This window comes from Excalfactoria chinensis, chromosome 2 (assembly GCF_039878825.1).
Source record: "Excalfactoria chinensis isolate bCotChi1 chromosome 2, bCotChi1.hap2, whole genome shotgun sequence".
Classification (NCBI taxonomy): domain Eukaryota; kingdom Metazoa; phylum Chordata; class Aves; order Galliformes; family Phasianidae; genus Excalfactoria; species Excalfactoria chinensis.
Window position 1 is genome coordinate 37,315,475 of NC_092826.1, and position 15,166 is coordinate 37,330,640.

At 41.9% G+C, this 15,166-nt stretch overlaps 1 protein-coding gene across 6 annotated transcripts in view; it reads right to left on the reverse strand.

Moving 5' to 3' along the window:
* Window positions 1-2,410: 2,410 nt before the first annotated feature.
* Window positions 2,411-15,166, reverse strand: part of RGS20 (regulator of G protein signaling 20) — a 33,029-nt gene continuing 20,273 nt past the window's right edge. For 5 of the 6 annotated variants that reach the window (XM_072327256.1, XM_072327260.1, XM_072327258.1 and 2 more), the window contains 4 exons: window positions 9,531-9,679; window positions 5,702-5,788; window positions 4,490-4,724; window positions 2,411-3,202 (listed from right to left, as the gene is read on the reverse strand). In XM_072327256.1, coding sequence (XP_072183357.1) covers window positions 3,014-3,202; window positions 4,490-4,724; window positions 5,702-5,788; window positions 9,531-9,679 — 660 coding nt within the window. In that variant the 3' untranslated portion in view covers window positions 2,411-3,013. Of the gene's footprint in view, window positions 3,203-4,489; window positions 4,725-5,701; window positions 5,789-9,530; window positions 9,680-11,484; window positions 11,558-15,166 lie in introns of those variants that run through there. The other variant, XM_072327262.1, reaches the window with a different exon arrangement.

Genomic DNA, 15,166 nt, shown 5'->3' on the forward strand with positions numbered 1-15,166 from the left:
AAGGTAAACAGCTGCTCAGTGACCTAGGCTTTTGTGAACACGGCTTTGAAGTCACATTGCATTTCCCAGGTATTGTCAAGTGCCTATCTTTTAAAATTCAGTGCCTATCTTTTAAAATTCAGAGTTCCCCTTGTGATCACATACATTAAATTGCACCGAGGTGGACTCTGATCACAGTTTCTGTTTCAGCTGTTATTAATCAGGAGGCATGCATAATGTTTCTCTGATCAATTGTAATTTATAGAGTAGAACCTTTCAGCAGTACGTTTAGATGGTTTTCTTTTTTCCCCTCCATTTGTACTTTGCTAATTACTTTGGAATTTAAAGGTCAGTATACAGCACAATGTGTTGACTGAAGGAGGCCATACAATTTTAATATTACTTAGCAGGCTCTTGGAAAGAGCAGTCTTTAACAGTATGCATGTTCTGTGAGCGTTATTGGCTTGTAAAGTGCAGACATTGAAGAAAATACCAGAGGACCAGAAACTTGTTATAGCTTAATGATATCCTGTGGTTAAATAAAGGCCAAGGCAAACCACCCATGCTTATTTTCATGGTAGGATAAGTTGGCTTGGTGGTAGTTTTTTTACTTTATGAATTATAAATAATATCTTGTGTCAGTGTCATTATTTTCTTATAACATCTTGCTTATAGTAATTTTTCTATATAATTCACGTTCACTATGGAAAAGATTTGTGCATAATTAACAAGTACGTCATAATGAAGTACAGTTAAAAACTTGTCTTCTGTGTGAGTTTTGTTTTGCTTTTTTTTAACGTTTTTTTCATTTTTTTTCTTTTTCCTTCAATTAAATCCAGCATTAAACAGCCTCACAATAATGTTGTTTAAGGGAGAAGTATGTTGTATGAGATGTTTAAGGGAGAAGTATTTTGTATGAGATGCTCTCAGGGTACTTAGGGACCAGTACTGAATGTGAGCTTAAACCTAAAACGCAGCATTAAAGTGTAAGGTTTTCCAAGAAAGATGAGCATTGCAAATATCGGCTCACTGTAATGCAGAAATAAAATGAAAATTGCCTCGAGTATTTTAATTATTTGGATGTGGAGAAGAAGTTTAGAAATAGCTACTTTTTCTTTTAGTACTCTCATGTTAGCCATAGAACTGCCCAATCCAGTATCGTTTTGTCTCCCCTTTAATTTCAGCATATCTTTTTTTTCCCACGGGATAATAGAATGCATTGTCTACTATAAAGCATGAGCGTTCCATCTGTCTTCCAGCTTTTAATGAGGTATCTTTGCAGGGAAGGGAGATAACTTAAAAGAAGCAAAACAGTCCATTTCAGTGAAGTGACACACTTTGAACTTTTTTTTTTGATGTGTGTATCTGATCTTTCCAGCAAGCAGAATCTGACCTAGTTAAACTTACTTTGTCAGCCTAGAGTTTTAGAGCAGCATTACCCAGTCTGATTAAAACAGCACCGATGGTATTCTCAATTTGACTGCAAGCTCCCCTGAATACTGCCTTACCAACAGGTCCAGTTTGTTCCTTCGTAGCCTATCATGCTATACTTTATATAACCGAGATTATACTGGTAGCGCTTTGGGATATGCCAAAGTCAGTTGAGAGAACACGCGTTCATACATGAAGCAGTGGCGTGTCTGCAGTAGTAGTAGATAGAAGGAATTCCCCTTGACTTGGTGCTCCAGGTCATCCACTGTTGTTCTAGAGAAGAAAAGTACTTTGCTTTCCAGTTTTCAAGCTGGTTGGTTTTATGGGTTCTTCTTGTTGTTTTTAAGCTGGTGTGTTGAATTGTGTTTCATTTTTAGAAGAAGACTGGAGAAACTAGTCCACAGCTATTGTAAACTTACCTTGCATTAGGTCTTCTCCTGCAATGAAAAAGCTCCTTATTTGTTTGATAATGTGAATGCAGTCAGGGGAGGTCACGTCTCCTACCTAGTGCACTGAGCAAATTAATATCCTAAATTCTGCTTTCCTGTTCCCATTTCTTTTTCTGAAAGTGCTTTTTTCATTCTTTTCATGGTGCTAGAATTAGGGGTAGTGTAATGCCTTGGGTGAAGTGTAATGAATTTAAGTTTATTTGTTGTTAAAGCCATTGCTTTTCTTTTGGACAGTCAGAAAAAGTGCCGTGGAATAAAATAGTTCTGGCTTCCATCTTTTGTCAATGTAAGGAACAGGTATTTGTTACCTAAACCTTACAAGCTGTCAAATTAATATGTACAAAACTGAGATGGCTGATAGTGCCACTCTTTCAGGAACAAACAGTGAAATGCTTTTTACACCTACCTACAGTGGGAAGACAAAAATATGTGAGAGCTGTGCTTTATTGGAGAATTTCAATCCCCAGACTCTTCTTCCTACTAAGTAAATAGCTGGACATTATAAACATGAACAACATGAACTTAAAAATGCTCTCAGCGGACTCCAGTAGTAAAAGAACAAATTTTTTTTTCAGCAAAATGTTTTTATAGGCAGCATTAATTATTTCAACAATAAGTTTTCAGAAACTTGAGATCGCCATACTGATTTCCATTATCACACACTGTGTACGCATCAGATAACACAAGTGGGGTGTACCTGTGCTGAGCACAACTCATACAGGAGGTGAAACTTGGTCTCACGTAACCCAGAGAGTAACGGTACAACTGTTTGTACTTTGGTCATAGTGCAATGGAGCAACTGGTTTGACTTTCAAGAAAACTGTGACAGTCCACTTAAAGTTAGTTCTCATGCTTCAGATATACATTATAAGAGACTTGTGTCCGAGTTGTATGCTGCAATGTAAAAAATACTGCTTTGTTTTTTGAACATAAATGTTTGTTCCTCATTCTCTTCTGCAAAGTAATACTTGATTTGATCAGAAACTGTAGTTAGCTGACCATATCAGAGCCTTGTGCGGGTTCCAAGCAGTCAGTTGGTAGTAAAACGTGCCTGAGTTGTTTTCAGGTAAATGAATACTAAATCCCCTGCTGATCGGGGTAGCCCAGAGTCCCATTTGTTTTAAAATAAATACAATATAAGAAAAAAAGGAATCCTACGCTTCAATGGATTTTTCAGATAAGGACCGAAGCAAGTCCTTATAGATAGAAGAGTTCATGAACCGTGGGTAGGAGTCTCTGTGCATTAAGGTATAGATTTGAAGCTGTGCGTCATCGAAGGTATGTTGTGAGGGTTCCAGCATATTTCGGTTAATCACTTCCCTTACTCTGGAGTCCAAGCTGACCTGCGTGTTAAAATAAAGAGTTACGTAAGTAATAATGGTGTACAGTAGCTGGTTTCTTTGTTTGCTTTTTGTTCTGTTGGCTTAAAAAAATGTATTTTTTAATAGTTCCAGTTGGTGTCCTTCAAGAGTATAAGGACTGTCAGGTATGTGTATATTTACACCAAGAATGACTGTGTTGGAATTTGGCAATAAAAACCTGTTGATTATCATCAGAGAAGCTTTCTCATGGAAGCAGCGTTACTTTGAACAAGGCCGCCTGCAACCCCATTGGCAGTAAAACCTGAAGGTCTGGAAGATTATTTCCAGACCGACTTCCTGCTCTGTAGTAGAGAGGGTTTGTAATGTTTTGTGACAGCTGGTTTCCTTGGGAAGTAGTGCTGTGCCAAAGAGACTGAATTTGGAATAAGCAGGATGACACAGACAGAAACTGGAACCTGGGAAGCTGGTGCTTAATCAAATCCCTATCTTAAAAAGCATGGTGAATTGATGTGGACCACAGGCATAACTATACAACGATTCCATACAGCATTCAAGTGATGTTTTATTTCTTTTTCCTTAGAGCACCAGTCTGTGGAAAGGTGTTAGCATTACTAGAACGGACTGACTAGATTTAAACAGCGTTTTTATCTGCCTGCACTTTGCACCACAAATAATGAAGTGTGGAAATTTTGCAAGAATATAAGAAAGCTTAAAATTCCTCCTGCCTTCTTGTAGAATTATACTCAAATTATGAACCGAGACGTGTTTGAAACTTGGGGCTTTTTTTTTACCAGCAAAGTGACGGGTAGGTTTGAAGAATTTTCAAGGTAGTGTTTTTGCTGTGTGCCATATTTGGAGAGCTGCTCTTTGCACAGAGGCAGTTTGTGCTGTGCAAACAACACTTAATTTGTTGCTACTGTGCTTTTGGAGACCTGATCTACGTGCACTGCAAAAGCAAACCCCACTGGTTCATCCAACAAATAGAATTTAAGTTGAGCAAGGATAAAACCTTCATCTCTGTGTTGAACTTCATGATCTTTATGGGTCCCTCCCAAATCAGGATATTCTGATTCTGTGCCTCAGACTGAAGCCTTCACATCAGCATCCCAAAGCAGTGTAGGAAGAATTTTCTTACAGTGAAAGTAGTTCCGACCATCTCACCTCAGTGCTGAGTTTGTCTTCTACCCCTAAATCTCTACATCTTAATGGTGGAATGTAGGGGAAAGAGTTTTCCCTGGGTATTCTTCTAGCTTTAAACACGTCAACCATGCAAAACAGCATCAAAAAAAAATGAGGAAAGTAATATACCTCCTTTGGAGAAAGGATAGAAATATAATCTTCATAAATCAATCTTGCTTTTTCTTCGATGACACTTTTGTTGGATTCCTGTTTCAGTTCCTCACAGGCCATCCAGAAAAGCATGTTTTCTTCACTGAATTCTGTTCGTAGAAATTCACGAAAAGCATTTCGACCAGCTGGCGTAAGCATCAACTTGTCAAATGACTGAGCCCAAGCATTCACTTCTTCAAGAGTAGGAGCGGGGCTGTGGAGGTAGGAGGACAAGAGAGAAGCGAACAATTGTTACTTAGACTGTTTTCATCTGATAGAAGGCATCTGCCATCATGATGGAACAAAAATGCAAAGTTCACGAACATCCTTAGTCCTCACTGGAACTGCCCAAGTGCAAACTGCAGTAAATAGATTCGTTTTTGGTAAGATGATTGCCTGTATGTTGGTGAAGAAATTGTGCTTTACTGCTCAGAGTAATTACAGTAAAGAAACCCGTTTGCAACAATTAAGCTTTTCCTTATTCCTAATAGTCCTCATTGAATCATTGTGTTACAAAATGAATGAAAATATGTAAAAAAGAAGCAGCAATCCAAATACCACAACAGACACCCTCTTGTTTACTTCAGCTTCACAGCTCCTCCTACCTGCTTGGGCAACTCTTAAGATACAAATGCCTGATTCTTGAGAGTATCTGAGCTCCTTCATTCCTTTTCTAAGGCCGAGCTCTGCCAGTTAGCCCCAGTTATGTATTAAGTGAGTGGGAAAAAGCTTAACTTTGTTTTTACAGTCAGGCTGCCCAGAGAGGCTGTGGGTGCCCCGTCCTTGGAGTTGTCCGAGGCCTGGTTGGATGAGGCCCTGGGAAGCCTGGTCTAGTATTAAGAGTGGAGGTTGGCAGTCCTGCCTGTGGTAGGGGTGTTGGAGTCTGATGATCCTTGAGGTCCATTCCAACCCAGACCATTCTGTGATTTTCTATGTCTGTTTTGTTTTTTTTTTATTTGACAGCATTGAAAATTGGAATGTGATTACACGCTGCATAGAAATACAATGAAAGGTTATAGATCAGGCTCTTGGTTCTTTGAGGGGCAAGAGATGGATGACTTGCAAATTCAGCTTTATTATTATCCATTTGCCATTTATTTGCATATGTCAGATAATTAATTTTAATTATTTAGTAAGATTTGAATTTTTGTTTCGTTTCTTGTTTGACAGAGCACGCAATAAAAGCCATACCTTTCCTCACAGTTCGGAATACCCTCTGCTTGGAGTTCATGGGATGTTCTCCTTGCTCTCTCTTCTTCCTGGTTTCTAACAGTAAGACTGCAAGGTAGCAAGCGAAAGTTTTGTCAGTTTTATGAAGGGAAGGATTGACTGGTTACAGGTGACAGGATGAGAGGAAATGGCCTTAAGTTGTGCCAGGGTAAGTTTAGGTTGGATATCAAGAAAAACTTCTTTACAGAAAAGGTGGTTAAGCACTGGAATAGGCTCCCCAGGGAGGTGGTTGAGTCACCATCCCTGCATGTGTTTAGAAGCCTTCTGGATGTGATGCTCAGGGACATGATTTAGCAGAGGGTTGTTAGAGTTACGGTAGTATGGTTTGGTTGTGGTTGGACTTAGTGATCTTTAAGATCTTTTCCAACCTGAACAATTCTATGATTCTAACAGTAGCCATAGTTATACTCTGATGTAGCTCTTCAGTTGTGTAAGCTTAGCACTTTCATGCAGCAGAACTATACAATATCAGGAATGTCCTTGGATAGAAAGTAACCTGTGTCTGCAAGGAAGTCTGTGTGTACTCCACTGAGGTTTATTATACTGTATTGTTGTTTTTACCCAAGTTACCCTTACTGCAATCATTTCAGGTCACTTAAACTTGAGTGTTCTCTTTTCTTTGCTGATGATTCTTTTGATGCTGGCTTTCAGCATGTCTCCTTTCAGCAAATGGGGACTGAATTCTGAGATTATTGCAGTTCAGTGAGAAGTGCACATGTGCACGCATACGCTCTCATAATCTGTAAAGCTGCTTACAATTTGTCAAGAAGAAAACATCCCAGTGATTTACAACCAGTAATTTATATGAAGATTGTGCTTCAGCTGAGATAAAGCAGTAGAGTTTAGGAAAATACCAAACTCCATTTCTTCATTTGTTGCTTTCTTTTCTTCAGCGTAACAGTTTGCTTTAATCTCTAAGAATCTCATTTGTCTCTAGCAACTGTTTTGGTTAAACCAACCAATTCTTCTTCTTTTTTTGCTTTCTTAAGCTCTTGGCTTTGTCTTATTTGCAGCCTTACTATAAGTGGTAACACTTATTCCTTCTCTTGCTCTCTCCACTGGTGATCCATCATCTGCAGGGACCTGATGGGGGGATGGAGAGTGGTAATATTTTAAGGCTTGAGAAGAGTGGCTGGAGGTTTGGCAATAGAGGAGAGAAAAGCTTTTCTCTTTGCCATGCATTGAAGAGGTAGGGAAATTTTCCTGTTGCGAGGTTTTTGAGCATGCATGTTTCCTATCGCAAGCACATCTTTTCTCAGCAACATCCGAACCATGCATTGGAATCAATGAACTACTGGAGAAAATACTTAATAAAGCCTGTTAGTGCTTTTCTATATAATTTGTGTGTCTGCAGGATTCAGTCTTTTAATACGCTTTTTACCAGTGGTTCTGGCCTTTTTAAATAAGAGAAGTGGTATGCATTCCTCACACAAGAATTGATGTGCTTGCCAGAGTTGTTTTTAGACTGAGGGGGACAAACCTATCCAACAGAAAGGGGAAGAAGACAAATAAGCCCCAAAGAAATAAGTTTCCTTCAGAGGTCATGCGGTGCCTCACAAGATGCCCTTGCAGGTTACCTCATTTCCTAGAAACATATGGGTTAACAGAGCTAAGAGTCAAAATGCGTATTCTCAGGTTTCCAAAGTGTCACGTGCTGGAGGCTTCAGTTTTAGCTGCAGAGTGAACATGGCCTGTGGGAATCTGGCTGAGAGACTTGTTTCACCGTTTCTAAATCTACTATTAAGCGTATGCTGGGTATTGGCTGTTCTGCAGATCAGCTGCATGACTCATGCGGACTGTTATTTTTATTCCTATTCATAATTTTTCTGTTCAAAGTGCTCAAGCTATTTAGAGGAAAGGCTTTATGAACAGGGAATAAAAATAGCTTAATTATGGTTTGTTTTGCATTTCTTGCTACTAGAAAACAATTGTTCTCAAAGAAATCAGAGATTATTTTAAAGACAAATTGAGTGACTCTCTTTTGGAGCCTGTATTGGTTTCTGATTTTATTCTGAAGTGCAAGTAAGAGTTTTCAGCATTGTGAAGTTTGGGTAATTTAATTCCATCTATTGAGTAAATTGCTTTCTTTGAATTGTTAGCCTAGTGAAGTGCACAGATAATCAGCATCCTCAGGGATATCAGGTAAAACGTTAAATAAAAATAAAATGCTTATCAATAATTTCAAAGACAAAAATGCAAGTTTTATATACTCTGACTTCATAGGTAAACGTATGGGGTTTCTTTCCTTATATACAAGTATATTTGCAAGTGTTATAATGCAGGTCCCAGATGACCCACGTGAGATTGCACTGGACAACTGTTCAGATGACACTGATGTTTGTATGGTGATGGTTGAGTATAGGCACCGTTCTGCAAGGAAGCAAACTCTGATCCTGACCAGCGCTGTATTTCTGCCTCAACATCACCATAGTTTACCTCTGAGCACCTACTGCATTGCTTTGTAGGAAAGAGCCAGAGTCCTTGGCATCCTGCAAGAAAAGAAGCCTTTTGTTCATCTGGTGGATGCTGCGCTTACAAGGAACACTCAGCGTGCTGTCAGCGGTTTGGTTTAACTCTTATGGCTTAGAATTTTTTTCTTTATTTCAGTGCAAATTCTGGTCTAATTAATACTACTAATTAATAATGCAAACAGGAACAGGACTTTAGAGTATGGCAAGCTTTGCTTGAATTTTAAATGAAATAAACTGGAGCTGATGCGAGAGTGAAGGCGGACAAATTGTTCTTTAAGGAGTCTAGTGACTTCTCTTCCTCTCTTGATTTCTTCCCTGATAATTTTTCCTCTTCAACAGCTTGTAATAGGAGTTCTTTGAAAATATGTTCTGCTCCACTGTTTACTTAAGGTGAGCACTGAACACCTCTCTGATCCCAAGGGTTAGCTTCATATGACTTGCAGGTGCTGTGAGCTGACACCGCTAATTAACGACTACAGATCTGCATGCCTTTGCAGCAAAGAAGCAGTGCCAGACACTTGGCTATTATCTTTCTGACTTATGCATCTTTACACATGCTCTTAATTCCCTGTAGTAATCTGTGCTCCTTCTAAGGCCCAGTCCTCCATCTAGAACTGTTACACGGTCTGATATTGCTTTTTAGTGGGAGTCCCGATGAAGCTCAAGGTTCAAGGAGGAGATCCAGTATTAGTGCATTATATACACGAAGTGTTTGTTTAGTAGGTGATATAGCAATTCAAGGTTCTAAGCTCTGACCCCAAGTACTAATTTAAACAACGAAAAGCAAGGATTTCCCTGAGCAGAGGGCCACCAGTTACCACAGCCTTTTGTCTAAGGGTAAATGGCTATAGAAATTGAATCAGCCTCAGATGCTTGCTAACAAGGGTAAGCAGAGGGAGGATGAAAACAGAGGGAGTATGATATGGATTTGTAAAAGGAGGTATATGAGTGTACTTCACCAAACCCTTAATGTTCTTACTGCCTTTTTGTTGTTGTTGTTGTTCTAACTTCAGTGGAGTGTGTTGCTGGGGCTTAGTGAAGAAGGTGATCACTTGCGTGTGCACCTGCAAAGCTTAGAGAAAAGCTAAGGCAAGGACTAAAACACCTCTTAAAATGCTTTCCTACTTATCCTACTATACAGAGATTAAATATGTATGTGTATGTTATTTCTGTGGCAAACAATGCACTGCAGCAGAAATCAGTGCACACGTGTCTCCTAGTCGCAGCCTTGCTGAATACTCCAGACAGCTTTTTGCCTTCTGCTGTCCCGCATGCTGGCTGTTACCTCCCTCCCCTTCTGTGCTGGGTAAGGGCCGTACCAGGAGCAGCTGCAGCAGCAGCACCAGCAGAAGCAGCAGGCGTTGGGCCCGCGGTTCCCCATGTTGTGCTGAGCCTGCGCCGTGCCCGGAGTCTCCTGAGTTGCTGCCATCTGCCGCTTGCGCATCTCCGTCCGCTCCGATCCCATGGGCTGCAATAGAGCAGGACAAGGGGAAGGTAAGGCACATCTGGGTTTTATCATGTTAGTTTTGTTGTAAAAGTCTTACTGAAAGCTACCGAAAGGCACAGCTTCAAGCCTGCAAACAAACTATGAGGCAATTCTTGGTGGAGCCCAAGTTCTGCCAATTGTAAAGAAAGATATCAGTGAAGTGGCAAGTCCTGCTGCAAGCACTGTCCCTTTCTGACCTGTGTGAGTTTCAGCTTTGCTCGGCAGCACTCAGCATGTGCTCTCTTACACAGAGGGTTGTGCCATGTCTGAGTGCCTGATGTGTTTGTAGATGAATTATCAGCTTGTAGAAAAGTGCGTGTAGCTTCACAGAGTTGCAGGGACCTTTTGTGACCATTTAGCCCAACCTCCTGCTGAAGCAGGTTCCCTACAGCAGGTTGCACAGGAAAGCATCCAAACCTGTCTTTGAACGCCTCCAGAGAAGGAGGCTCGCAGCCTCTCTGTGCAGCTTGTGTCAGTGCTCTGGGGCTTCGGTTGGATTGTGTTTGTGTTGGTTTTTTTTTCAGGTTGATAAACCTTCCAGAGGGACCTGAACAGACTGGAGAAGTGAGCCCATGTAAACATAATGAGGTTCACCAAGGCCAAGTACAAGGTGTTGCACTTGGGCCAGGGCAATCCCTGGTGTTTATACAGAATGGGCAAAGAACCCATTGAAAGCAGCCCCGCAGAGGAGGACTTGGAGGTCCTGGTGGATGAGAAGCTGGACATGAGCCAGCAGTGTGCACTTGCAGCCCGGAAAGCCAACTGTGTTCTGGGCTGCATTGAAAAGGGGGTGGCCAGCAGGAAGAGGGAGGTGATTGTCCCCCTCTACTCAGCTCTTGTCATGCCCCATCTGCAGTACTGCATCCAGGCCTGGGGCCCGCAGCAGAAGAAAGACACGGAGCTCTTGTGCAGGTCCAGAGGAGGGCCACAAAGATGATCAGAGGGCTGGAGCACCTCTACTATGAAGAAAGGTTGAAGGAACTGGGATTGTTTAGCTTGTAGAAGAGAAGGCTCTGGAGGGACATCACTGTAGCCTTCCAGTACTTGAAGGGAGCGTATAAACAGGAGCAGGAATTGCTGTTTACAAGGGTGGATCATGATAGGACAAGGGGGAATGGTCTTAAACTGAGAAAGGGGAGGTTTAGGTTGGATATCAGGAGGAAGTTTTTCACACAGAGGGTGGTGACGCACTGAACAGGTTGCCCAAGGAGGCTGTGGATGCCCCATCCCTGGAGGCATTCAAGGCCAGGCTGGATGTGGCTCTGGGCAGCCTGGTCTGGTGGTTGGCGACCCTGCACATAGTCGGGGGTTGAAACCAGATGATCATTGTGGTCCTTTTCAACCCAGACCATTCTATGATTCTACAAAACTTCCTTCTCTTGAGGCCATGATGACTGTAGGGAAACTAAAATTAGTGGTTACAGATTTGAGGTTAGTTTTGTGTTGATAATTTAATACCATATTTGAAATATAATCCGAGAGCCAAACAGCAGGTGGTTAAAAGTTGCCTTGTTAAATTGTTCAGTCAGGTTTAAGAAACGCTGTTGTGAGGTGGGGGAGGAACGCAAAGACATTGTCGCAGACTTCAGGAGTGTCGGAAAGAAGTGCATTATTTTAGCAGAGCACAGCACTCCGCTGTGCTGGATTTCTTTGTTTTTTTTCCTTTTCTGCTGAATTTGTTTTTCTTTTATAGAGCTTAAGAGTTTTTATTTCGCTTTTTTTTTTAATGCGAGAACCACCCACTCTCCCAAAGGAAATACATATGACATGCTGAGCAGAAGATGCACCTGTTTTGCAGGAGGAATAAAGCACGAGAACAGTGCAGATAGAAATGATAACCCATCTGGAAGTCTGGAGACCTTAAACTCAGCAGCAATACCTAAATGCCCAGAAATAGAAAATCAGAAAAAGAACACAACTTCCAAAAAACTCGCAGCATTGCTCATTTCAAAGTGTGGAAGCATGAATGTGAAATGCCGAGCACAGCTGGAAATTCAGATTTCATAGTAATAGAATAAAAGTCTCAGTATTAACATCCCTCCGGATTCCCTCTCCTGTTTTAAAATCATGTGTCTTTGCGTTGCAATTAGAATGTAATAAGCTGTAACGCACTGAGGGATTGATAATATATCTAACAGTATGTCAGGCTTCCTTGTACAGTAAACAGTTATTATTGACAAGAGAATTATTATTGACAAGACATCTGCTGGTGCGGGTTCACCGAACAAGCAATGAGTCAATGATCCATCCAACACCACTCTCCTAACCTCTGGCTCTAAACCAAACCATGCTCACGTTGTTACCTATACTGTTCCACTGGGGCCAACTCTTGTTGGCCACATAGGAGTTATTAATACATGATAATGCAAAAGAAACAGATGTCTTGTATAAAAAGTCTACATCCTTGTGGTTCCATCTTCTAAGCAGAATTGTGACATACAGGTAAAAATTCGTGCTTGCAACATTACATGGTCTCAGTACAATCGCAATTTAAGTGCCAAACATGAGGCCTGAACCCACTGTAAGTTACTAGGCTCTGCTTACCGCCCTGTGGATCCTACGGCTATAGTACGTAGTATTAGCGACATGTTATCTCTGCAGGTTTATAATTCCACAGGATTAGGCTGAGGGGCTTAAACCACCTGTAATCAAAACAAAAGCATGACTGCTAATGCTACGAGAGGGCTTTCCTTGTTTTCCAGACCAACAGTGCAGGCGATCAGGTTGTTTTAATACTGAAAAATGGCAATTATCAATGCCATCGTGAGCCAGTAGCTCACTCATATAGTTGATAAAGGGAAGTACAGATGTTGATACACTCATATTTAGCTAGCTGTGCTTCCTCCCAAGTCCCAGCTGAGAATACACTTTGCAGACACACAGACAGTGGCACAAGGAAGAAGCACAGGTGCACCGCTCCCTTCCAGCTGCTGCTTTTCACGCATAGCAGAAGAGGTGGCTTACAGCCTGACTAATGATTTGCTTTGCTGTCTTGTTTTAAACTGAAAGGATGATCTCTTTTTTCTCAAACCAGAAACGTGGCGTTGTGGAGAAATGAATGTACACAGCTGGGCAGGGAAAGCATTAGCTGTAGCAATCAGCAGGAAGATTTTGGAGCTTGAGGAGCTCTGAGAGCTGAAGTGTGTATAAGTGTGTCCAAGGGTAAGGGGTTCCTTGGAGCTGTTACTTGGCTGTAGAACAAGAGGGTAGATTGCTATTAAAAATAAGCTGGTGCCTCCAGATCACCTATGTCAGATAGGAGCCTGCTTTCCAGTCAATATGGAGGTATAAGTCCAGATTAGTGGCCTGTTGCTTTTGAAAGTCCCTTTGGGCAGTCTCACCGAGCTTTGCTTTTTGAGCAAGGCTGTATCACTTCTTCAAGGTAAGAGAAAAAAGGTCCACGAAGAGAGCTTAGAGAGACATTCATCAACATAGCTTGTGAGAGATGTGTTACCCCCAGCACGCCAGCATCACAACAAACTCAGATGCTCCTTACTCTCTCATGCTTTTTTAATTCCCTGTCACCTGAAATGCCCTCGCTAGGTTGTTGTGCTACAAGACAGATCTGTGCTTTAACGTCTGTTCTGATGGGGAAAAATAACACAGTCAGAAATTGCTTATCTTCCTCAGGATAGTCTCTTTATACCAAAATGAAATTGCTGCTGCTGTAAACTCCCTGTGCCGTGAGCTTTCTTTATCTTCTCAGATTTCCAGGCCCCTTAGGAGGTACTATGAAGCAAGAACAAACTGTAGGAGAAGCTTCTGTACTGGATGCTGTTTGATCTTGAGAATCGGGGTCTGTTTCCTCTGTCCCCCACCATACGCAGCAGAAATGTGCATGGTTTGAAACGGATTTCAGAAGAAATCAGTGGGGAAAAAGATTTAACAACTGGAGTTGGGCTGTTCATATGCGTTCTGAAACTAGATCTATAAATTCTTTCAGATTTGTGATGGAATGAGGTAAGATACCTTGAACAAAGTAGTTTAACTTTCCTATCTCCTGCATTATTATCTGGGTACAGGTTTAGCCAACCGCTGGATTTAGCATGAAATAAATCTCTCTGTCCAGTTCTGTTAGTTTGCCCACTCTCAAAGACACTTCTATTTACCTAGTGAGGGCTTGAGTAACCATAAGTTAATATAAGTCTTTCTAGTTCCTACAAATAGGGAAGGACTAAAAGGCACTCAAACTGTCCACCTACAACCAATATTTCCCCACTCAATCACGTCCCTCAGTACAACATCTAAACATTTGTTGAACACTTCCAGGGACAGTAAGTTCACCACCTCCTTGGGCAGCCCATTCCAGCATCTGACCACTCTTTTCAGAGAAGAAATTTTTCCTATTATCCAATCTGAATCTCCCCTGGCACAACACGAGGCCATTCCCTCTTGTCCTATTGCTAGTTACATGAGAGAGGAGGCTGACCCCCACCTCACCACAACCTCCCTTCAGGGAGTTATAGAGAGCAATAAGGTCTCCCCTGAGCCTCCTCTTCTCCAGACTGAACAATCCCAGCTCCCTCAGCTGTTCCCCATAAGACTTGTGCTCCAGACACCTCACAGCTTCTCTGCCCTTCTCTGGACATGCTACAGGGCCCCCATGTCTTTCTTGTATTGAGGGTATCAAAACTGAACACAGTACTTGAGATGTGGCCTGACCATCACTGAATACAGAGGGATGATAACTTCCTTGGCTCCTGCTGGCAACACCATTTCTGATACTATGCTGGGATGCCTGGGCACACTGCTGGCTGACGTTCAGCTGACATACCCAAGTCCATTTCTTCTACACAGTCTTGCAGCCCTTCTGCCCCAAGCCTGTAGTTTTGCCTGGGGTTGTTGTGGCCAAAGTGCAGGACCCAGCACCAACTTGGTGTCATCTGCAGACTTATTGATGGTGCACTCAATGCCCTCATCCAGATCATCAATAATGATACCAAACAGGACAGGCCTGAATACTGACACCTGAGGAACACCACTCATGACTGGCTGCTAGCAGGATTTAACTCCATTCACACCCTGGGTCCAGCCCTCCAGACAGTTCTTTACCCAGCAAAGAGTGTACCTGTTCAAGGCACGGGCTGACAGCTTCTCCAGGAGGCACATCGTGGGAGACAGAGTCAAAGGCCCTGCTGAAATCTAGGTAGACTACATCAACAGCTTTTCTGAATCTGCAGGAAGTTTCTTCTTACTACTTCCAAGCAGAGACTAGCAACAAATTTCTTCTGTTTACTTGCAAGAGTTTGGCCAATTTTGCAGCCTTGGAGTTTGGAAGGATCAGATCCAGGATGTTAAACAGCACAGAGAAACACACAGAGGCTGGGCTCGGCATAGAAGGATCTGTCCAGAGACACCCACAGTCCCATTCCCACATCAGTCAAGTGTTTAACTGGGGAAAGGATGTATTTGTTGAGACAATTGTCGTGTCTCTGGTTGGCTCACAGTTACAAGTCCCTCTAATATAAC